Genomic DNA, 25,809 nt, shown 5'->3' on the forward strand with positions numbered 1-25,809 from the left:
TGTAATACACAAATTTCTTAATTCCTAAAGACTTTTTTTTATTTCCCAAGGCTAAGAAAATGAACATGTTCATTTTCCAGTTTCTCCTTGAGAGCTCTTTCCATTCAGTGTTTAGACCTCTGCAGGAAAAATAAAACAAGAAAATGCTAAAATGCAGACTGTCAGCACAGAATATATCCTGCAACTACTCTACTTGTATGGAAGCAAGAAGAAAATGACAATTTCTGAAGGAATGCCATCTTCGTATGAGAATCTGTGGCTTCTTCAAAGGAAATTAATGCACTGGTGTAACAGGACCAGATGCAATAGTAGAAACTTTGTTTTCAGAAAAAAAAATGCATTAACATATTCACTGCATTTTATTCCAGAGAAAACAGTCAATGCATTTTACACAAAAGATGTGACTAGTTCAACCCAAATAAATAAAATGTGAAGTAAAGTTTATGTAAAATGAATTCCATTAAAACTTTTCATCATAATTATGTTACCTAACTTCAAAAATTTGGATGCCTACAGTTATATGCGTGCATATAAAACTTAACACTTCAATTAGCACCCCAAAAGAGCACTTTCAGAATTCTGGTACAAAACCGGATTTAAATCCCAGTATAAGCATCTGATTATGCTAGCGTACGCTCGCATACGCACACACATCTTCTACTGGGATTAGAGGTCCGCTCGGGTGCAGAGGTCTGCCCAGACACATTATAGTCATTGGTCCCAAAAAAGGGGTTGAACGCCCACAAGTTTCCAGAGGAGTTTGCATATTAAGTGCACATCCACTTGGCATTATGCAAACTGGCTCGAGGCCTGTATTTTGACGTTTTGTCCTAATAAGTTACTATGCAAATTGGCCTGCAATGCAAAATCATGGCCAGCGTCTAGTTCTGCTTCTACTGCAGAAATCAGTAACAGGATTTCCTCTATAATTCTGGTGTTTGTCCTCAGAAAATTCACAGACTATTGCCCAGGCACATGCTTGCTCATTTTCTAATCACCAATACACTGCACTGCTGAGGGTTCCCCCGCCATTATCTTGGTGTATAATTGTTTGCATTTTTCACTGTGAAGTGGTATAATGAGCCTTTAGGGTGCTCCCAGACGCTGGTGTTTAGCTGCACTTTCAGCTAAATGAATCCCCCCTCCTTTTTTTTCTTTTTTTAATTGGAACTTGTTTCTCTGAAAGGGAACTAGCTAAGCACTAGCAGGTCCTTAGAAATAGGGCCGTAAGACCTGGGCTAGGTAGCAGCTACAGGCAGTCAAACACTGCTGCCAAAAGGAGAGGAGAGAACAAGACAACTCCCCAGTCTCAGCCCTCTCTTTCCTGTCCTCCACCCTGCCCAAAGCCCAGATATATATTAATAAATGAGACTCGAGCAGTGCCCAAATTCTCTCTGAATCCTCCGGAGCAAGGCTGTAATATGAATTCTCGTGCAGGAACATTTGTTTGTATGATTTACCAAAACAATGACAGCTGGCAGAGGAGTGTGCTTGCGGACATGAATCATGGAGAGGATTTCCGGAAGGTGACCCTCGCGGGAGGCAACGAAGAACATCCTGGTGGGAAATAAATGCGGACAGACTTTAAATGTGCTCATTACTGTGACTAGGCAAAGCAGCTCATGAAAGTCATAGAGCACAGCAGTGCTTCTGAGGCTTGTTTAAGATATTTGGAATGAAAAGAGTAGCAGGAGAAGCCCATACGCAGAAATCAAAGCTATCTCTGAATGTGTGCCCTCCTTACACCATTATCAGTGTTTCAAATTGCTGAATATTTTTCCTCCAGTTTTCCTCCTTCATATGAAATAAAGAGGCCATTAAATGCTACACTCAAAGGCATCCATTTTCAAACTGTTCAAAGGGTTTCAATAATGTGATATTAAAGCCAACAGGAACAAAGGGGGAAAAATCCCCACAGATGGTAAACATTATAGTCATTTTTCATTTCCTGATAAAGGAATGAATCCTCTTCTCCCTTCCCCACTTTCCAACATATCCCATGCCTTTCAAGCCCAGTAATATTAGCATTTGCTCACCTGGAGACAGCAAAAATGCCACCATTCATAGAGCCAAAGCAGGAAAGAGCAACAAATACTGGTACAGCTAAAGAAAAGTTTCCCATTAAACGTTCAGCAAATGTCTGTTAGAAAAGAGAGAAATAGGCAGTGATTTTTCCCTCATAAAACATGAAAGCAATTTTTCTTTATTAACAAATTATTAACAAGTATTGTAAGTTTATTCATAACCCCTTCTGCATCCCTCACCGAAACTTGTTCTGCGCATTTGGTACCTCTTTTTTCTGTGACATCAACATTACTGTGGACAAAGTCTCCCACTCACACCCAGTACCTGACTGCATATGGCAGACTGCCAGCTGCAGCAATGCTGCAGAGGTGGAATCAGGCCCTAATTTAGGTTGGTTTCGATCATTATGACTTCAAAGGGAAGAGCCAGTCAAATGGATCAAATTCTGATCTGCATACCTAATAGCTTTTTCTATAGCCTTCAATTTACTTAGCTGATACCATTCAACAATATATTCCATCCATGCACGTTTCGTTGTCCTAGGCTACAGTAAGAGCCTCAATTTGGGTTTTGGGCACCGCAGAAGACGTGCTTAATTTTCTTGAGGTTTGCAAAATGTTGTGCTTCTAAATCTCCCCTGAGCTACAGAATTTGGTAATCTTTTAAATGCTACATCACTTGAAAAAGCCACAGCAGTGTCATTACTGGAAAGTACATGCAAAAAGTACTGCAAAATTTTGTTTCTTCATTGCAAGTTCAGATAAGTGAGTATAAAAATCAGTGTCATCACCACAATTCAGAAAAAACAATGAAAGTAGCATTTCCAAGCCATGCTGCCTTGCAGCTCCTTCCCAAATGAGCTCCAATATTCACACCAGCCCCCTTCCTAATGACTCAGGGCACACGTTGTGCAGAGACAACTTTACTGCAAGTGCAGAGCTCCCACTTCCTCAAATCCCTCCGTGTTCGCTGCTTCCCAAGAGATCAGCCCACAATTTAGAGGAGAATTTTTCAAGTGTGTATTTGCTGTAAGTTCAAGTCCCATTGACTTTGTTATCTCAAGTAAATAAAGATGGGCTAATACTATGTTATAAATACTATCAATAGCCTTAAGTGCAATCCCATTCATCAGTAAAGAATTGAACTAAGTTCACCTGGATGCTAATGCAAAAGAGAAGCCATAAACAAGCCTGACGGGATGTGTCCCACTGATTTTTTTCCCTGGAAATAAGAATACATCAACAAACAAAACTGCAGCAGGGATATAGCTTTGTATTTTTCTTCTGTAACTTACCACTGCTACAGCTTTTGAAAGCAGCAATTCCCCAGCACTGATTGTAGTGAAATAAGCCACGTTTGTTAACACATAGCCAACTGTGACGATAATCATTGAAATGCATATTGCGAGGGGTATGTTTCTGAAATACACAAGGTAGCTCATTATTTTGCAATCTGGTTGCTATTCCCTGAACATGAAACAAATAACATGAGAAGCCGCCACTAATGATGGTGAATGCATATTTAGTGATCCAGAAATATCATAATTAGAGACTACTAGTGAAAATAACGCATCAGCTAGACAAAGCAAATAGTCAGCTTTATAACAAAGCAGAGGTGAGAAAGCCTTTGGAAGGAGGAATCTTTTTGGGATGGGAAGATGCTCTGGTCCCCATGTCTCTTAGACAAAAAGTATGCCCCCTAAGAGGTCAGAGCTGCCTAACTGTATTTATGTCCAAGCTGAGCCCAGCTAGGAAGGCCGCAGGTGTCAGTGCTTGAACCAGCAATAAGGTGGGTAACAGCCCAGGTAATTTGGCTCGGGGTCTCTCTGGAGAGCAGGTGCAGTGGCAGCCATGGCAGGGGCCCAAGGTAGCAGCCCTCTCCCCAGTGCCTGGTAAGGTGACACACCGGCTGGCAGGCGGTGCCTCTCCACCTGACCGGGGGTACAGCATCTTGCCATGATGAGAAATGTCCCACATGCAAAATCCTGCTCTCTCCTCCTCTCTGCAATTCTTCCCTCACACATGTTACCACATCCCAGTGATCTGTCTCACTTTATGAGAGCAGAATATGTCCCACAAACAGGAACAGTACCAATTTTCACTTCTGACATCTTCGCTAAAAGACAAAGAAACAATAACACACAAATAAATAATAACGTCTAGTTTTTACATAGCATGTCCTCCCAGACGGGAAGCAAAAAATAAGAATTATTCCTATTTTAAAGGAGAGGAACAGAAGCAAAGTGAGATACAGTGAATTTGTCCGAAGTCATACTACAGGCAAACATTCAAACAAAGAACAAAACTAGGACGTTCTCAGTGCTGCTCTAGTTTCTTTCCATGCAGTATCACTGCTAGACTGAAATGATACCTGCATCACACCAAGATGAGAGTCAGATCTGAAACTGATGTTTGCTTCCTTAATTCCCAGCCAGCAAGCTGCTGTTTGACAGACGGGTATGTGCATTGCCTCTGAGGAGAGGCCGGGAGCTGCTCCTCCAGAGCCCCTTCCCTCCAGTTCACTGTATTAAGATTGCTTGTGAAGACAGGCAAAGGTTGCTACATCGAGCAACCTGATCAAGGGTTGCCTGATCAAGGAAGAGAAGGGAAAGATAAATGAGGAATTTTGATATACCAGAAGAGACTGCAAGCACAGTCCCAAAGGACACTAGTAAGGGACAAGGTCACTTTTGGAATCCAACACGAAGATCTATTATTTGCTGATTTTCTTCCTCAAAGAAATACAAGTGGGTCAGAATTTAAGGATCCTCTTCACCACTAATTCTTATTTCTCAGAGATATACTTGACAAAAGGATGCCTTTATAGAGCTGAAAGGAAGCTATAAACTGAGCCTAAAAAAATAAATAAAGTTGGGGGCAATATCACCGTTGCCCATCTTGCTCACCTTTGAAACCTTGGTGACGAATACCATATTAACCCAGACACATAAGTAGGAAAGACGACCGTGCTGTATCGCAGTAGCTTATCTGGGTAGGCACGACAACATTGCATTAACCCTACACTACCTCAAGCGCACAGTTTCGGGTGAAGAAGCTGGACTGAGCGGAGCCAGTCAGTCTGTAGGATGCACTTTTCGATGCGGAAGGCAATGGCAAGGACCAGAGCAGATAACCCAGAATACAAGTGCTCTATTGCTAGAAATCTGCAAAGCTGCTGACTCAAGAAATAGTACAAAACTGTATGTCAATAATATGGCTGCGTGAAAAATGTTTCTGTAGCTCTATTGCCAAATATTTTACAGCCAGTTTGGTTAAGCTCCTTACCTGACCTGGAGTAAACTGAGTTCAATCCCCTCAGCATCTGATTCAAGGTAAGGAAATAAGGTTTCAAATCTTCCCAGAACATAAATTTTAATTACATCTTCTACCCCATGGATGAACCTTTCAACTACTGAGCTATTGGATAAACCAGCACTAACCTCAGCATTAAAGAAAGTTTCCAGCCAAAAATAGTAAATTTGAACTATTTTCACAAATACCATTTCAATGACTGAAACCACATCATCTATCAAACTTAACAAACTATCTTGCCCACTCTAACTGTTATCAAATATCTGGTCGCTTTCTTTGCTAGGTGCAACCACCATTCTTACCATTGAATTCAAGCAGCCTAAATGTTCACCTGCTTGGGTTAAAACCTTCTGCCCTGCATCTCAGACACTTACCAACCTTCATACAGCCTAGTACTATGCAGTGCTTCTAATTTAAATCCCAGCCTATTTCCTCTAAAATCAAATGGTGTTTAAAACAAGGAACTGTCCCCCATACTTCCAAACATGAATGTCCTTAGCACTGAATCCTGCCTCAGTATGGTGAGCAGCACTAAACCCTGTTCATAGTAAAAATAACAACCAGAAAAATCCCCCGAAAACAAACTAGAACTTGTCAGAAAGTACCATTCATTGCAAAGCCTGAAGATCACAACTCATGCCTTGAGCAGCATAAGGGGTTTTGTGACTTCTAAGCTTCTGAGTGAAATAAGCACTTGGGTTACATCTCCTTTCCTCTCCCAGCAGGAGCAGGACCTTAGAGGGCTGCAGTACATTCGCGCATAGCACATTTGAGTGCTGCCTATTAGGCCCTGCTTTCAGTGGCACATTTAGACAAAAATGAAAGGCCAGTTTCAAGATTTCAGGGATGAGTAACACAATGTGGTTCATTTCTTACTGACACTTCAGCTCAGATTTACACTCGGTCCTTGAATCATCTGAAAGCACAGAGAGACAAGTGTGAACCATATGCAAAAATACTAAGTGAGAGCTTTAATCATGTCTTTTCTGTCCCTCCAATTTAAGAGGCAGTTCCCAGTTTGCAAGAGAACACCATTATCATACTTTTTGCTAGGAACTACAGTCACTGCACCAGCAGAAAAACTGTAATGCCATTAGCATTAAAGATCAGCTCCTTTCCTTAGCAGATCACTGTACCAATTTTCCTGTATTTTATATATTCTCCTAAGACTTCCTAATCTTTTCTCCAAATCAGGACAAATCATACCTAAATTTTATTCTCCATTAAATTGCCTCTGTCTATGAAGATTTCACCTTTTCACTTCTGCATCCTATGAATCAAATGTAACATATCACCAAGCTGATAAGTCCAGTTTCTATTTAACTAAGAATTCACAACTGCCATGTGGCTAGCCAGGAGCTTTTTACTAGAGCTAGTCAGAAATTTCTGGAAAATGAAATTTTTTTCATTTTAAATGTTGATTCATTTAAATAAAAACTTTTGACAGGAAACTTGACCAATTGGTACACCGTTTCTTAGGAAAAAATCTTAGAGCCCAGAGAGAATTCTTGCCTGACCCAGACAGACCTCAGAAGGGCTAACGGTTGCAAAATCATATCATTATGCTTGGATATGGGAGACTGCAGTATTTGATCTGTATAAAGCAGACCCAGGACTTGAACTCGCATTGAAGTGGCTACTAGTTACTGCAGGGCAGGGCTCTTGCAAAAAACATTTTTAAAGTTTTCAGCATTTCATCTCAGAATGAAATCTCACCAGGTTTCGAAATCAAGACAACTTGTTTGCAAATTAGCTGGTTTTTGAGTAGAATTTCAGATGCTGGTGTTAGACCCAAATCCATAAAATGACTTAGGATTGCCCTTTGCATTATTGCCAAGACAACATTCGAGCTGGCTGTTCCTAGCATAAGGGGAAGCAGCTGCCAGGAAGGTCTTTTGCAATATTCACCTCTTCTCCCAGGACTTGAAAGAAAATCAGTATCAAAAGGATAAAAATTCTGAGGACTTCAATCAGGATAATACGGACAATATCATTAAAAGCCTCCATAAAATCAGATGAGAGTCAGACAATTAAGGTAGCTTCTAAACAGCTGAGTGTTGATTAAAACTGAACTGAATCTCTGCCCATTTTAAGATTTACCTAACCCTACTTACTACTCACAGCCAAATCCACCCTTTCTGCCCTATATACAAAGCAATTTCAATGAAGCATCACGACAGCATCACGATAAAAGGCACATCTACCTTGTGCTTTCTAGAAAGCAAGTCACTGAGGCATCTGCTATCACAGAAAAATCTGGCATTAGGGGTACGGCTACTCAGCCTGTGGCTATACGGCACTGCACTGCATTCCCATGCACTGCTAAGCACTGTCATATGGCCTGCAAGCACATTTGCTCCTTCTAGAGTCTGTAAAGGACCCTGGAGCCAGGACATAAGGTTCAGTTAATCAGGATATCCACTGGGCTTTGGATTTGACCTTAAGTGTCGCAGAATCATAAATCTTTTGATAATCTTCTCTGGTACTGCACTACCTCCTGCAAATGTTTTTGAGAGAAATACATAGAAGAGACTGAGCAAGAAAAAAATAAAAAAAATAGAGAGCGAGAACCTGGGGATAAGAAGAACAATATCAATAAATCAGCTGAGGAGCATTCCCAGAAGTCTACAGCTCATATCCCAGCTTAATGACAAGTTTTATAACAACAAACAGTAAACGTTAAGAGCTGTGACCACTGCAGGCTGATCTTTCTATGAAACGACAAGCACACGGTCAAAATATGCCCCACAGATTCAGCTGAGTTCACAAGCATAAAATACATTGTCTCCACACCCTTTGTTGTTTAGCGGACATGCCAAAATCATGTCCTAGCATTCACTTTATATCTGGGTTTTGCAAATGCTCAGTCTGAGTCTACTGTCCTAGGAAAAACTACGTCAATGAGACTCAGTCAAGAAATATGAGGGAATAGATTCTGGACTATTGGAGAGTCTAAACAAAACAATTATTTGCTGGCAAAGTTAGGAGAGATAAATCACATCTTTTCTGTGTTGCCATAATGACAAAAGATAATTTATGTTGTACTTAAATACATAAATATAAACAAATTTATCTATTCATATTTATATATAAATATAAATAAATATAATGTATTTTTAAAAAATGAAAAAAGGAGAGAAGAAAAGTCCTAATTCCTTCACATGACTTCCAGAAACAGATTTATTTGGTTTTCATAAGCATGAGCTTGTAAATTCTGTATTTCTTCAGTTTGCTGAAAATTTAGCACCACAGGAGTTTCAGGATCCTTCTCAAAAGTTCCCTTGTGCAATAATTTATTCACCATTTGCAATCTGCTAAGCAATTTTCCAAACAAACTGTTCCCAGAATTTGGCACTCTTAAAATCTAATCATCCATTGTACAGTCCATAGGGCCAAAGCTTGGTTGAAGAAGTCACAAGTACAAATTTATCCAAATAACCCTATGCGGAGAGAAAAAAATACAACATAGAAGGCAGCAAGAAAGCCCTGGTAATATAAAAATCCCAGGACTTCAGTGCAAGACCAGAAGATATACGGGCTTTGCTTGCTAACAACCATGCTCTGGAGTCCAACCTATTTCTCTAGGCCTTCCCTTATGGTCATTCTTGTTGTACAAAATGAACATGGTAAGCTAAGGTAATTCTGAACCCTGGACAATAAAGCAGGATTTTCTGAAGTAAACTTCCCTCTGCCGCACGTTTTTCATGTGAAAATCAGCCTATAGGACAGCTCACTACAGTGAAGGGATCAAATGGTTCCCACCACATCAGAGTATGAAAAAATTACAATCTTATCCATCTGTTACAAGAGATGGAGTAAAAAGAGCACACAAAATTAGAAGGATGCCACCTCCCAGGACAGAATCAAAGTCAGAAATATAGAGGCAAAAGGTGTGAAATCATGACAGGGCATCTTGAATCCATATATTTGTAAATGCTAATGTGGATCCAGGCATTTTTTTAAGCAATGAGCTGTTATTATTTCGTTTATTTTCATGAACATGCTCCTTAGCAGACTGCTGCTTCTCTCCTTTCACTGCCTCCCAGTATGCTCCATCCTTATGTTCCAGACTAGAATTGCTGTTTGTGGGCTTGCAGCTCAGACACTATTAAATTGTGTGACTTCTCTTCATCTTCTTCTGATTGTGATTTTCCAGGGGAGAAACGTAAAAGGAAAGACTAGCTGTTACAGTGCACTCTCATTTACACCAGCCCATGTTCCATGGATGTTACTGCTGGAATGAGAGTTAAAGGGCTCCGTTCTCCATTTCGATGCATTGGTTCTGTACCTTTGACATCTGTAGAGATACAACAGCATGCCACTGGCATAACAGACGGAAGAATCAGGCCACAATCTGCGTTTGAAGAGCTTCTCACTTTCTATCACCTAGCAAGAGGAGAAAAAGGCTTCTGCTGTGTCTAATTACTTGCTTTCTTCCTAGTGTTTGACTTCACTGGTTTGGATTATAACTGGTTACACTTCATAAAAAGGGTCTTCTATGACCAACTGACTTTGAAGGGTCAAACTGTTATAAATGTGCTGGGAAGGGCAGTAAATTTCATTAACTTCTCAAATGTTTCCAATACCGTTTCCAGCAGAGTTCCCTAAAAAGTGAATTAGCGTAAATCCACTCTTGGCTAAAGCTTAAGACCTAGAAAGGTATCAGCTATAGAGATTAACACCGTTCACCGCAGCATCTTATTCTAGACAAACGCTTCTAGCTGCAGTACAAAGCAGAAGCAGATCTGTCAACAGCCCTTGAGAGCCTGGGGATAATTGTTACATTCGCAATGTGATTTGTTTTATTTTAATAGAGATTTGAACTTGGCAGCCATCACCCTGCGTACCAACTCCAGTTGGTTATCCAAGCCACACCAGAATGAGGCATTCATTTACGTCGCAGTCCAGGGCATAACTTGTTAAGCCCATATCTTTTATAAAACCTCTTTCTTTGAAAAGTAGTGGACTGAATCAATTCATCTGAAACTTGGACTACCAGCTAGAGAGAGATCTCACCGTCAATGAGATCCTGAATCTTTTTGCTTGGAGTGGATAGCATTCCTGGTATTCCCAAGGAAAACTAGGATAACATACCAGTTATTGAAGATAACAATTAAATCTACAAAGGAACATTGAGCTTACAACACCAAATATTAGACACACTATCTCTGCTTGGCCACACCACATTACTTGCACAGCAAGCGTGTAAGTACTACTAAGCACCAAAAAGTAGTAACCACAAGAGGCAGCGCATAGAGCTCCTTAAATAATATGAAAAGCAAGTAAAATGGGTGGGGGGGGTATTTTTAAAAAGACACCTTCAGAAATGAAATGAAACATAAATTTCAAACATAAGACATATATCATTCCCTGTGACTTCTCACTTGACTCTTGATAAACCACTTCCGAAAGTCCATCAAGCGCCAGTATCAAACATCCTCAGATTACCTCCTTTGCATCCTTATTGTACGAAGTTCACTACAGTTTCCAAGAGACATGAATACTCAGACCTGGCTTTTATCTTGCACTGTAACTTGACCCAAAGTCCCACCCTTCCCAAGGACATCAAGGTCTAAATGACCTGTATTGGCTATTCTTTCTTACTGTAATAGTCAGGCCTAGTCACCCCCATACAGAATCAGGCTTGCCTCAGGAAGTCAGGGTTACCTTCAGGTGTGCTTGCCTTCAGATAGCTAAGGAGACTTTACTGATGAAAAGTCAGGTGCCCAAGAGACTGGGCAGCAGCTAGTTAAGGATCTGTATTTAGAATTTCGGTACCTAAAATGACAGTGAAGATCCTCAGTCTTTTTGTGGGTGGTGGCTGCCATCTCTAATGATTATGTATGTCTGTTCATCTTTAGGTACAGCATCATTAATTTAGGGTATGGCAATAAAGGTGTGGCTTTAGATTGGACCTGTAATTAAAAGCGTGCTTGCCACTTTCTTTCACAAACACTTGCCTTTTAAAAAGCAGCACAGCCTAGGTCCAAAAGATTCAAATACAAATATTCTGCCCCTCCTGGGTTCTCAGTCATCGCTTTGATGAACTACTACTACTTTTATTAAATGTCAATGTGTTTGACACCCTTTGTTTATTTCATGTGTGGGAAAAATTTTATGCACTCTAGGAATTTTGTGACCTTTTCCACTAGAGATCCAAAACTACAGATTTGACTTTTATTGCATAGCTTGCACTCAATCAGGAGATGAAGGGAGCATCTCTGCTCTCTCACAAGCTCCAGCATTTTACTTTCTTCCCTAGCCTATTTTCTGGAAGTGCTTACAGCACTGCCAATAGCGTAGATTATGATGAGAAGCAATAGTAAATCACAGTGCTTACTTGGAGGCAAGGAAGCTATAACCACAAACCTGACATGGGATTCTAAAAATAAAACACCAGCCTGTACCAAGGTATAGGCTTTCTAATCTAGGGAAAAGAAGCAGAGCAGACATTCAAAGCGTTTCCTCTGACCTCTATTGCAGCAGTCTGCACAGGATCTCAGTTCCAGCTTCCTCTTAACTGCTATGCACAGGCACACACCTCACTGTGAGACTTAAAATAAATGCAGTAAGAAGAAAGTGAAGATGTAATTGCATATTAAAGGCTGTTTTATTTATTACGGAAGGATCTCCTAGGAACTTGAAATGATGAAGTCTCTGAGCACCTGATTTATGAACAGGGGTCTACTTTCCCCAAGCAGAATCACTTTCAGCAGGAAAAGGAGCAGTCTCCTGCAGTTCCCTGCAGATTTACTAGCAAGCAGAGCTGCAGTCCTGCATGGCTGCTTTCCCGTAAAGCACGAAAACTGTAGTAGGCAAAGAGCTGGCAATAACTGGGGAGGAATTTAGCAGAATACACAAGGGAATCCGAGATGGGAAACAAGTAGATCAGGCCTCACAGCTCGGAAACCTAAGCCAGTAGAGAGTGACTACCATGTAACAATAATGTCATTGCCAGGGAAAAAGAGATGATAGTGGTTATGAAAGGAATCCCATTAAAAAATATACCGGCTCTTGCACCCCGCTTCCCATACTGCTGTAGATACCCGAGCACAGGTAGGCAGCGGAGCTGGGGTGGAGGTGGACTCCGCCTGGATCTCTGTGTATTTCTATTGTATCTACTGAGAACATATGTTTCTGATTTATGGAACAGCAAATGGCAACGTGACACTTTGAGTAATGTAATGGAGCAGGCTCGCGAGGCTGCTATCATTCTCAAAATGAACCGCTAGAGTTCAGAGCCTGAAAAAACAGCCTGAATACAAAACACCTCACTCACCTCCTGCCGAGGGCATGGGGGCATAGGGGCAACATTGCCCCCTCCTTCCTGCACCTGAACTTTTTAGGAAGCATCACCGTTAGTATATTAATAACTTCTTATGGTAACAGCAAAAGACAAATGCTTCAGCACACTAAGGGATGGAGGGAGGAGTGTGTGTCTGTACGTGGGTGCCTGTGTAAAAGGAGTCACATTTTTTGTATTTGTTCAATTCTTTGGCATTTAATTTTGAACAGCAGAGTTTCCACAATGACAAGGATCATAAAGGAACAATTTGCTGCTGTACTTTACCATTGATATTTCGGCATGAATGGAAATTGCACGATTCGGTGATGAAAAGAACAGCTACTTGTAATAAGGAGCACCATGGAAACTGAAATACCATTTACCAAGAAAGGCTCTTCTGAAGGAATTCAAAATGAGAAAAACGGTAACTGTGGATGCCCTTGAAGCATTAGCATTTTAAAAGCTATACAAGGGTTTACATAAAATTAAAGGGAGATGTCTTAACAGTATTGCATTGCTATGAAGGGGTTCGTCCAGCAGGTAAATAGTTTTCTCTCTGAAAAGCAAGGAAATGAGGCTCTTGTTAAGGATATCCTAGCAGATTGGTTACAAGGTCTATAGAGCACACTGAAATAACTGCAAAAAATAGCCATGTTTTCACATGGACAGGAACTCCAGAAAACTCCAGTTGTGAGCTGGGCTGCTCACTTTTGCAATGTGCAATAACTGCAGGCTCCTGAACAGAGTTCAAATGGAAAAATGGATTTAAAAAATATATATATTACCTTTACTACTTTGAGAAATGAAACGTCAGCTAGCTGGAACCATCTCTCACTAAAATTTCATAATGCCATTCTTGAACTACAATCACATGCATAGGAGAAGAGCGTACATTTAAATTTTTTTAGTGTCCAAGCTGAGAAATCTTAAATGTAACACTTAGAGAATACCAAAACCTCTCTGCAGATCCAGTTCTTTGAAGTTTTTTCAGATTGGACAGTGACATGAAACAGTCAGAATTATTAACCTTTTTCCAGTGATCTTGGACAGTATGATCAATGAGATTTAAAAATTTTTAAGCGAGTACATCTTTGCAATGGCATCCTATTCAGCGTACCCTCTGTCAATGATGCACTACTCTTTCATGTTAAAATCTTAAAAGTGATAATGATGGTTTATACAGGACTTGCTACACTTTCTCTCATTCTGACTGCAAAAAAGAAAAAAAAAATCGCAACTAACCTATTAAAAACTGTCTAACGGTGCCATCAAAAAGCCAGGTAGCCAAAACACACAAAAAGCCCTATATTCTGGGACTCCACAGCATGCTGTCCTTCCTGTCCTACTCTCCCTGACACTTCACCTGAAAGCAAACCTAGAGAAAACTCCAGTTAAGTGGAAGAGGACAAATTTAGGTTTTAGTTCAGTAGAAATGCTTGCAAGGCCTGCTCCAGTAACCAAAATGAGCACAAAACAGATCACAGGATTTGGGCCTTCAGAGAGAAAAGTGTTTTCTTAGAAGCAAGGAGAACACATAATTCTAGGGCAGCTCCTCTAGGCCATCATCATGTCTCTGATAATGGTCAATGCCATGCCCGGGCACTCTGCAGTCTGCTTTGCTCTTCTCTGGGATAGCCTGTACCTAGGAAAAAGACTTTCTCCATGGCCTTTACAATTACAGACTAAGGATGCTAATGTGATCTGCTTATTTTTCACATCTATAGAAATACTTTCTTTAGATCTGCAAGAAGCTCATCCTCTAAGGATGTTTTGCCCAAGAAAAAGCAGTTCCATGGTCTTCTGTGCTTTTTGTGGATAAATCTTTAATTTCATCTGCTTTTACCTAGCAGCTTTTTTCCCTGTAAAAGTAGGTGCAAAAAAACAGAAGTGCCTATCCTTCCTTCATTATATGATACGTGTGATTCTTCTTTTCTCTAAAATAACCGCACTCAGAAGTTAAACCTCTCGGCACACCAGAGCGTTCCTGTGCTCCACCGTCCTCATGACCTATGGAGGTCGCTCCTTTCTCTTTGATCCTTGCAAATGGTGGTATCAAAACTGTTCTTCTAAGGGACACTTCATTCCATCATACTTCAAAAATTAACTACTATTATTATATAGTCCATTTTTTTGAAATGAACAAAACGTAATGACAAGGTGAGGATGCAAATAACAGTACTTGTTCAACAACAAGTGTTACAAGTGAATGAGGACTGACATAATAGACCATGGCAGTGCAACTTGTAAAATGCAGATTATTCACTTCACAGCTCCTCTGGAGCCATTATAATCCTATATAAATCCTCTTAGTTTACAGTTCATGGAAATAGGCTGCGCTACAATTTAAATATTTAAAACCCTTATGGGATGTTAGTGAACAATATTCTTTTCTCTAAATAAAATACCACTGTCATCGTGCATTAAAATTCCAACATACTGAAGGCCAAATAGCAAAGTGTAAGTTACACTGTAAGCAACCTACTTCCAGAACATCAGTACACCCACAACAACCCACATAAAACAGCTGCCATGTAGGGAAGGAGTACGTAGTGGAATATGAATTCGAGCACCCACTGGTTAAAGGAGAACCTACAGCCTTCTCTGCAGGAAATACGGCAAGACCGTCTGTGATCACACAGAATGCTATACGCTCTTCTACAAGAAAAATGCACAAAGCCAGATTGTCTTGTTTTGATACGACTATTACATAACTTAAAATACAAGTCAGCAATTCACTACTGATTAAAGCTGAACAAGTGAATAAGACAACCCTGTTGAACTTTTCATCCAAAAGCACCTGTGATAAAAGTTGAATAAGTTATTCTGCTAGCTGACCCAAGCAGAACATATTTTTTTCTTGTGTATGATAATACTATTATTACAACTGTTTTGACCACACTGTTTTAATGGAAGATAACTACTCTTGACAGCACAGCAAGTGGTCGTAACTGCTTATACAGTTATAAAACTGTATGCATACGACTACCATTAAGGCACCTACTACCCTTGCTATTTTAGAAATCCATTCCTCTATTTGTTTTCTTCTTCCATTTTGTATTTTATGCAATCAAAGAATGCCACCCCACTTTCCCTGTCAGTTAGTTGCCAACATCAGCCTACAGAAGTTTTAGATGATGCTTAAGTAAAAGGTTACTATTAATGGCTTACAAGATGCTAAAACTGCACTCATGTAACACTGGCTGAGCGCTCCGCACTTGATCCTTTTTGAGGCTTAGCATTAAAGGGAAAAGAAAGGGAAACGAAAGGGGTACAAAGTGACTCTTCCCCCTCTGCCCCCACGAAGGATGCACCACAATACAGAACAGAACATTAAACTGTGAATTAAACTAGATGTCTTTGCCTATGCAGCTGCCCATAGGTAGCGGATGTTTGCTTGCTTTTACAGACAGTGGGAAATGTGCACAGGAGTCCTGATCAGATTCCCCTTTTTTCTTTACATAGGATGCCAACTATGCTGGTAATAACCACTAGCCGAGACTGACCTACATCTACCCAGTTTCACAAGGAATTTCTCGGCTCCTACTAGGTTTCACTTTGACATTTAAGTGTCATTTGAAATCAAAACTTAAATCTCAGACAACACATTCAGGAGAGTGCCCAGAATCCCCCATCCCCCCCCCAATAGCTAAGCACATAAGTATTGCATTAATTTGCTAAATATGGAAATGAAAGCATTATGGAAATATGGAAATAAAAGGGATTAACATGGAAGGAAACAAAACTCCTATTTTCAAGGGGGGGGAAGTAGAAAACCTGCAGAGCAGCATGACCACCAAAGAAGTAGTATAAACTACATGTGCTTTCGCTCCAGGTTGGATGGTCTTATGCAGCAATGAAAGCTCGTGGGCTGGCCAATTTAAGTGTGCATCTCGGATGATTTGTACTGTGTTAGTGCCAGACATTAAGTTTGCATCACCATGCTGCACCCTTATTTTGTAAAAGGAATATACCCTCAGGGCCTAAGGCGATAAATGTAGATGCCATTGAAGAATTAAAGTGATTGGGTTCTGCATCACAAGGCAGGCGCTGAAACATGTCGGGTGTACATACGTTTTGTTACCTTATCCTGCTCTTAGCCCAAAGCATAATCTGATGTCAGTTATCAGCCAAGTACAATTGGGCTTTTCATGCAATGCATTAGTGTACAAAGAGACACCATACCTCATAGTTCATTGAAAAAGCGGTTCCAAAACTGGTAATTCTTACCTAGCCAAAAGGTTTATTGATTTGGCCTGATAGGTTTGACATTTCAAACTCACGTTACAGTGCTGTAGCTGAAGTTATAAGCACGTACACGTAGGCTTAGCTGCTCCCAATTTGGTCAACTTTTTTTTTGTTCCAACTGTTAATTAATCTGGTGAGTTTATGCACTTTCCTGTCTACCATTAATGCACTGCCCTCTCGCTTCTTTTCAAGTGAATTCAGTCAGGCCCCTGGGACAAACCACCTGCTTATGAAAAAGAAGGAAAAGGACTAACGAAAGCCTGGAACCTTCACTGCAACCAAGAGAAGAGCTAGCTCAACCCTCAGAGACCCACAGTCTCCCCAGTAAAATCAAATGTGTCTTACAGTTCTGGAGCTTTAACGATACATCAGTCTTGCAAGAAATTTTTATTCCTGCCACGAAAATTCAGCTGAGAAACTCATAAAGAGTATACTGCCATCTCTCTGGACAGGGACAACTATGGATCCAGGACTAGATGTCCGCCAGTGAAAGAGAAATGTACGTTAAAATAGGCTTGCACATATTGCAGGTGCCAAAATGGTGAAAACGAGGAAAGCGGCAGAGCAGCAGAAACGCAGCAAGCTGCACCGCTTTGCTGTTACGTCCCATTAGCCTGCTGTTAAAGCAGATTAGGGTTTTGCCAGCTACTCAGGGAGATTACAAATAAACGTTTGTTTTACTTCTCTGGTGGGGCAGACTCATAGTAACAGTGATTCACATAAACAAACAAAACACAAAATAAACTTAAAAAAAAAAAAAAAGGCAAGCACACCTCAGCAGGTTATCACATCAGCGAGCGAACTGAGCCACGGGGGCTGGAAACACGTAACCCGCTCCGTAGCAATCCGACACTGCACAGCGCAAACAAAACACAAAGTACGGAGACAAGCTGCGATCGCGGCCACCGAAAAGGCTGCCGCGAGCACGTACGCGCCTCGCACCCTTCGGCCCTAGGCCGAAGGCCACCAAGCCTGCCGGGTGCAGTGAAATCCCTAGAGCCAGCGGCGCGGGCGCCTCTCTGCGGCACCCAGCCAGCTCCTGCCAGCCAGCACGGCTCTCGCCGCCCCACAGAGGCGTCTCTCCAGCAGGAGGAGAGGGGATAGGAGCTTCCAGCTGGCTTCCCCGTACGCTGCTTCCTCAAAAGGGAAGCGTCTGGGGCACCACGGGCTTGGCAGGGGACGAGTGCCCCAGCCGAGGGTTTGCCTCATCCATGCCCGTCAGAGGCTTGTAACGCGCTCTAGACAACTTCACGAGGTCCCTTGTCACAACACCTTACATCGTTAGCATTAGTTGACAAAGGGAGTCACTCGTTAAAATCAAAATACTGAAGCCCCCTCGGCTCCTGCAGAAGTGACTACGCAGAGCCCCTTACTTCGCTGCGCTCTGATTAGAAAAAACGGGGCCATGCATCACTGCCGCCCCACGCGTCTGCGCGGCCGCCCCTACCACTGCAGCCAGTGGGAACCTTTCTTATCTCATGGAAAAGCTTTCCTGCAGCGGGAGCCTGCCGGACCGGTGCATTTCACTACCACCAATAATCTTTAGAAGTTTTAGTGCTTCCAGAATTCAGAGAGGGGTATTCAGGTATTTTCATTTCAGGTTGGGCCTTTTATCCTCAGCCACAATGCCTATGTAAATAGAAACAAACATATAAAAAGAATGGCTTCTGAAGCATCTCCTTAATATAGATAGCATCTTAGCATGGAGGTGTCACACAGACAACCGACTTTCACCTCCAGCTTCACCCTCCCTCCTACCAGCAGGCACAGAAAGGGAACCACTGCCAACTCTGTGCCTTGGCCTACAGCAGTATAGTACCACAGCCTTCACCTTTGCAGCTCATCTTTTCCCCTCCATCCTCCAATTATGTTTGCTGAGCATCTCTGATTGCTGAAGTAGCTGGCTGCCTTTCTGATTTCTGTGCTAACACCCTTCGCAATATCTTTATTACATTTTTAAAATACAGAAGGCTATTAGTTTAACAGCCTACTGGGGATCAGAGACTGTACAGGACCAGTAGGAGAAACAGAATAGTAATAACTTGGATAGAACAGCACTATTAATTTCAGTACAAATATCCACAGCTAAAACCCAGCACCTCAGTACTGATCTAACCCTGCCAGCTGTAGCATTCCTTTTTCTTCTTCTATTTTTCTGTTTACTCGTCCTTAAGCATCCATGCCAGGTACCTGCTATAAGTTAACTCTGACTATATGAAATAATAATTCATACTACAAAAATAAAACTGAAGAAGATGATGGACAAAACAACTAGATTTTTCGTTGTTATGCCCTCACAGCGTAAGGATTCAAATCTGCCTTTTCCACTCCTAAGTATTTCCATGGCCATCAGCTGGACTTCTGTGTGAGCAGGAGTATTTTATATGAGGAATATAAATGTTAGAACAGCTAATTATACAAGTGACTTTGCCTTTTTCCATTTGAGAGTGAATTACTAGTCTCTTCAACTGTAATTTCTTGAGACATCCCTATTGTCTTAACTAACAATCAAGGCACATCTTTGAAACCTTTATAGACACTGCAGATTAGGTTATTTTCTTTTCTAACTGATATTTACACATATTGATTGGCTTATGAGTTTAAACTCTGTCACAGGTAGCTCCTCACTGCAGCCAGTTTCTAAACGCACACTTCTGCAATTTTTTTTACATTAAAATAGAAAGACAATAAAGTGGACATAGTAGACAGAAAGTCATCTGGTTTTAACATACTGTTGGATTGTCTTCTCAGAGAAGCAATTCAAATGCCAAATTGCTGTTTAGAAAGTAGCCACCACTGGCAAAAGTACTAATGCCTGAAAACTGCATCCAAAGATCACTTCTGTTTCTCATGGAACGGAATTGCACCAAAGGCCTCTGCACTGATATGACCGCCAAAAAACACAGAGTGGGGACAGGAAAGGCAAGGAACTGCAGAGGGGAAAAAATACAGAAATAATAAAATATGCTGACTGTACGTAATCAATTCTCCGAGATATTATAGTCCGCTAATGTTCATTAGGTCAGTCCCATCCTAAATGTGCAAGGGAAATGTGCAACCTTTGGAAAGCAGTACACAAATACAGCAGCTACCTGGGACTGTTTGCAGAAGTAAGAAAGAGGAAAGGTGCCCAAGGAAATCTGCAGCTTTTATGTTATCCCTGCTGCAGATGCCTTTGCTCCCTTTGAACCCTATTCTAGATGACAGGTGAATTTGTGCAGCAAGTCATTTCCCCAGCCCCTGCACTATCTCCGCATATATTCCTCTGCTGAATTCAAAGCGCCGCTCAAATGCAGAAGAAATGCATGTGTCAGAGACAAGGCAGGGGATCCAGGTTTGCAGGATCTCTCTCTGCGTACGTGGTTTGGGTCACATCGGACTGGACCTGCATGGCCCAGGTCCTAGTCAGGACACCAGGGACAGATTTTGTCTCAGGTGTGTATAAGGAATTTGTGTGCAACAGTTTTAGAGCACAGAAATTCAGATTGAAGGACTGGATTTGTATCTTCAGTGAATTATGAGATATTCTGTAAGGATAGCTAGTGTGCTGGAGCTTTCAAAACCTGCAGCGCCAAAGACAGGTCTACGCTGCGAGAGTATTAGGTAACCTAGGGTATCAAATCTAAAAATCCAGTTCCAATAGAGGTCAACATTACTGGGATTTTAGTTTGGGTTACCAATTTCAATTCAGTACTAAGCTTCTCCCTCAGCTTTAACTCAAGCTGCTAACATAGTTAATACCAGTTTTTTCTTCTTCATTCCAGCTATTCAGAAATATTTTAGTTATTCACTGACCCTCACAAAATCCTACCCCAGATAATCCCTGAGTAGAGCTCAGAAGCAAGTTGTAGCCTTTTAAACATTTGTATGTCTCACATAGGGACTGTCTGGTTGCATCCATCCTTGGTAGATCCAACAGACTGTCAGGGTTAGGGCATTTACAGCACCTCTCCTAGGGGTGCGGGGCTGTGGAGGGGAGACGTAAGCAGATAGCTGAAGCCAGGCTCAGCTGAACCTACCAGAGCATCTGCTCTGCTGCTCCAACAGCAACCTTTTCTCAAGATCCTTTTACCTGTGATCCTAGAAGCTCCCTTCACTGACATGTAGGACAGTGCAGCAGCAAAAGTGATATATGCTGAAGGAAGTCTGGTTGATAGAAGCTTATTATTCCTTATTGATTTACTGGTGTACCCACAGAATTAGGAAGCACTCACAGGAACATCTTTCTGCCTACAGTACTACTCTGTCTAAGCTGCAGTCACAGCTGACCAACAGGGATCCTCAACTCACTCACTCTGAAATCAGTTTTGCATCCAAGCTGCCTCCAAACCTGCCGCAAAAGTCAGTTGAAATCAACTATAAATTAAGTAATAATGATGACTCCTCCCTACCAGCAAGCTGTATTTGTGAAGCATATCACGTTACAGCTAATGATACTGCCTCCCAGATGCATTTTGTCAAGCAAGTTCTCAGCCTGCTGTTGTACCTGTGGCCTTCAAGCCATAAAGTCAGGAAACCCCTGTGCCACCGGAGCTGGAGCCAGAGCTCCCAAGGCTTGGTGGTGACTCAGTATTTCCAGGCTCGTGGCTCTGGAGCAGAGCCAGGATGTGCAGGGGCTCACCAATGTGGCGCTCATTTGGGTCCCACTCACAAGAGGATTTGCAGCTTGCAGTTAGAACAGAATACAAGAAACATCCTTTAACTAAAGCTTAATTTTGCCAAGAAAGTGCAAAAACTTAGTTCCCATACTGAGATTTCAGATATCTGAACCCATCTAAAAATATACATCCAAGGCTGAAATATCTAGTTTCAGAAATGAGTTACTAACCATTTTTAAAGAACTATAATGACTGAATAGATGATATGAAGCATACAAACGGTAAGTAGTTAACAAGCTTAGTAAAAGAGCAAAAGTATAGCAAAGTTCATTTTACCAAGAACAATTTCATGCAGGCAAACCAGCTCCCCTGTGAGCTGGTGATCATCTCTCTCTCCCTCTCAAACACACACAAAAACTAATGAGTACAATTCTTATAAAAGGTTTTTTTTAGACAATTTACAAAATAGAAAAACCTAGGCTTCGTTTTCTTCAAGTAAGTTATTTTATCCACTAAATTGTCTTCCATATCCGGCAGATTTGGTTACTCATTAAAGGATTATACAAGTCTGAAGATGTAATTGTGCATCTACCATTTTATCCTTGACACAGGGCACATCTAAGCTCTGGGAAGTAATGATAGATTCATCAGGATCTGGACATCTATAGCCTGATCTTCTGCGATGCTTAACAGATAACTGATGAAATTTAGGCGTCTTGTCACATTTCTAGATACAGTGCAATTTAGAAAGAATAAGACTTTGAGAAAAATGGCATGTAGAAATAGGTGCTTTATAAAAATAGAACACTGTCCGTCTATGATGGACAATAAGTATTCAAATAGAAAAATAACCCAAATCACAAATAATATATGGAAGAAAAAAATGCAAGTGCTCACTTAACTGACCTGACTTTAACTTTAAGGTAATCTGATGAATTCGCATGAGCAAATGAGCTTTGCAAAAGATTTGAAAGATTAGCATTTGTCTCCTTTGATTATCTCCAGATAAAATATTACAATGTAATCCTATAATTTCTGCACCGAATATTTGGCACTGTGGCCTGACATGAACAAAATGACTTGGAGTCAAAATGTATCTTTTATGAGCAAGGCGAACAGGATAATGCAGGGAAGATTTCAATCCCCAGGTGTGGAACCCATTCGGTGCTGCCACCAGCAGCATGCCTTCACCTTAATCCAGCTGCAGGCTTAAAAGGAAGGAACCGTATTTCTGCCCAGCTACTTCGTGAGAAAGGCTTGTCCAAGTTTTATTTGACAAGAAGATTGTATCCACATGGGAAATACCCCTAGGTGCTAATTACTTTCTGATTTGGCTATGGACCGACACACATCCACGCTTGTGCCTGACACCAACCACATGAGCCTTTATATAGGACTAAAGAAGCCACACCCAGAGTTTAGTAAATCTGTTAAAGCTTTCAGTGCTGGTAGTCAACATTGACGTTTTTAAATCCAAATAATCTTAATTGGTTCCCCCTAGTCCATGACTTACCCCCAAGCTGGGAATGACGCAAGTACTCCTAAAATCAAGCCAGGAGGTGGAACACACTACTCCATGAAATGGATAGAGAAAAGGAGGAGGGGAGAGGAAGGAGGGAAACAGAAGGAGAAAAGATGAAATAACCCACCCTCCATTTTCACAGCAAGTTTGTGCCTGAGCCAGATCTCCCGACTCCCAGCTCAGTGCCTTACCTATGTTGTCTTTACTCTTTCCTGAATAAAACACAGTAATAAAGGGCATTTCAAATGAGAGACACAGATTAGCTACAGGGAGGTGAACTTCATACACTTTCCGGTGCCTCAGACAATTGATATCAATATAAATGTCCCTTTACAGAGTAGATCTTGTCTTTAAATTATAAAATAATAAAAATGAACAAAGCAGCAGAAAGACGGACGAGCAATGACTTGCATCCTCTTCATTAGCATAAAAAATACTTTTCTCTGTCATGATTACTGGGTCTGCCACACAAATGCAGTCAGCGTCTGGTTTGGCAGTGACAGTGCAATTCAATTTTATGATTTATTTTAGGAGGGGGTTGTGTCCCAATGTGAAATGCCAAAAATCAGATGGCTACAAATAAGTAGGGAGTTGGAATAGCTTGGGCATCTTAGATGACATTCTCCTCCCATCCATCTGCAGCTCCACAATGCTCAGGCGCTGAAAAAACCTCCAGTACCAAGTTTCTCTCACTCAGAGACGCCAATGTGACTTATAGCTTTAATTAATACAAATGGGTGGCCCACATGAGATTAATTAGATATGACACTCAGATTGTTTAAGCCCAATATAAAAACAGATTACACTGAACATTTTGATGTCCTGATTTTACAAAACGTCTGATGACATCAAGCCTTGGTGACTTGCTATACGTCCACCGCTTCTCGGTTCCTTAGAAAAGGAGGAACAAATGAAGTGAGAAGAACACTGGAAAAATCTAATAGACAAACTGACTAATCTCAGACCCCAAGGTCACAGCAAAGCAATTCGTTTCTTGGCTTTTCAACAGCACAAGACATGATTTATCAATCTGAGGCCAGGCTTATAAACACTATACATCTCAATAATATGTTCTTTGCACTCTGTAACTTTTTAAACAATGACAGATTGCCTAGGCTGGACCAAAGTTATTTTACAAACAGAAACAGAATATTTGCAAATGAAATGCCCCATTAGGGAAAAAAAATTATGCTAGATAGCAGCTATACTTAACTGCAACTGCTAAGGAATCTAAACTTTTGATATAAAGTATTTTCAGACTCAGGGTCCTTTAAAAATCTCCTCTTCATCACTTTACACTACTAATATTGAAAAGCATTAAAACAAAAATATTTCTCATGTGTAACAACAGCACTAACAACAAGTTATATCCCCAAAGAAAAACATGACTTGAGTTAAAGGAGGATGCGAATCAACAGCTCCAGTCGCCCACTTGATCACAAACTTCCTTGAAGTCGGTAAAGAGTTTAAGTCTTCGTTTCCCTTCTCTAAAACTGAAATAATATTTTCTTTCTCTTCCACCAAGAGCCTAATCTTCATAACATAAAGCCTTCAGGCTAATCATCTGCTCAAACTGAGGATTCAGATCATAAATTTGTTAAAGCAGGATTCTCTTTGGCCAGTATCTAACACAATCTGGACCCCACTTTGATTAGGCTCTCTAGACATTGCTGTAACGTAAAATCTCCCCTATAATTATTTTCTTGTCTGGAGTTCCTAAAAATCCCTTCCAAAGGAGACTGCTGATCCTGCACTCTGCTCCACTGGGGAGGGGAGGAGGGAAGGGCCATGTGGGCAGGAGCTGCTCTTAGGGTCTTGATTGAAAAAGCTCAATCTGATTCTTGAAAGTACAGAATAGATGTCCAAGAATACAGATGAGCTCAAAGACTATGTATAAGAAATGAGTTTGAAAGTTCAACATGCTTTATTTCCAGTCCTCTGAATTTACTGCTCCAGGCAACACGTCTCCTGTCAATTTTCAGGTGACAAATTCTCTTTCAGAGACCTGGCTGTTCCTTCATTCGCTTATTATTTAGACAATACAATACAACCTCAGTTTGGGCAGGGTTGATCCTTATAATGTAAGAAACCCAAAAAGATCAAAGCTGCACTTGACACGGCTGCACGAGGTTATTTTAGTGAAGCTCTGCTTTGAGGGTTATTCAAATATTTCATCTCAAATAGCAATCATTGCATGCAGAACATAACTTTAGAAAAGTAAAAATAAAGACATTTGTTACTATATTTCAGCACTGTTACAAATATGCTCAAAAATGTAATTATTTCAGGCTTCTTTAAAAAATATTATGCCTTAAAGAGGCTGAACACTGCAACCACAACTCCACGCGAAACTCGCACCAACTTCACGTTGCCTCAGGCCCTGCTAATACTGTATGGGGGCAGCTGATTAGAAACAATGGGTAAAGAAAGGAGTCCAGGCTTAGCAATGAGACACCAGAAGGGGTTTAAGCAGGAGGCAACTACTACTTTTCCATCTTATGATAACTGGGGTTATATGAATGTCCTCCGCAGCGCGCAAAAGAGGGACTGCACCATCTCCAAAGTCAGTGCTACTTCCAAAAAATCTGTTGAAAAAGTAATGGTACTCCGTTTTAATTTTCTTTCTTGCTTTTTCCATTTTCCCTTCTACAATCTGAAGGGTGCTTTTCTCTCCACGTGGCTCACTTCCACTGCCTGCGTGTCAGCTCTCTGCATCTAGGATTTCATATCACCGAGGCATCTCAGCGCCTCAGGCCCCCAGTATTTATAGACCTCATTCTGCAGTTTCGTGTGTCTGGGCAGACTGCTGCGCTCAGGCTCGCT

At 41.1% G+C, this 25,809-nt stretch overlaps 1 protein-coding gene across 3 annotated transcripts in view; it reads right to left on the reverse strand.

Moving 5' to 3' along the window:
* The window catches only part of SLC7A11 (solute carrier family 7 member 11), a 61,052-nt gene that overhangs the window by 10,125 nt on the left and 25,118 nt on the right, over positions 1–25,809 (reverse strand). For all 3 annotated transcript variants that reach the window (XM_009689311.2, XM_068942075.1, XM_068942076.1), the window contains exons 7-9: positions 3,320–3,443; positions 2,037–2,140; positions 1,461–1,557 (exon numbers count right to left, since the gene is read on the reverse strand). In XM_009689311.2, the coding sequence (XP_009687606.2) occupies positions 1,461–1,557; positions 2,037–2,140; positions 3,320–3,443 (325 nt within the window). The remainder of the gene's footprint in view (positions 1–1,460; positions 1,558–2,036; positions 2,141–3,319; positions 3,444–25,809) is intronic.

The sequence above is a fragment of the Struthio camelus genome, chromosome 4 (assembly GCF_040807025.1).
Source record: "Struthio camelus isolate bStrCam1 chromosome 4, bStrCam1.hap1, whole genome shotgun sequence".
Classification (NCBI taxonomy): Eukaryota; Metazoa; Chordata; class Aves; order Struthioniformes; family Struthionidae; genus Struthio; species Struthio camelus.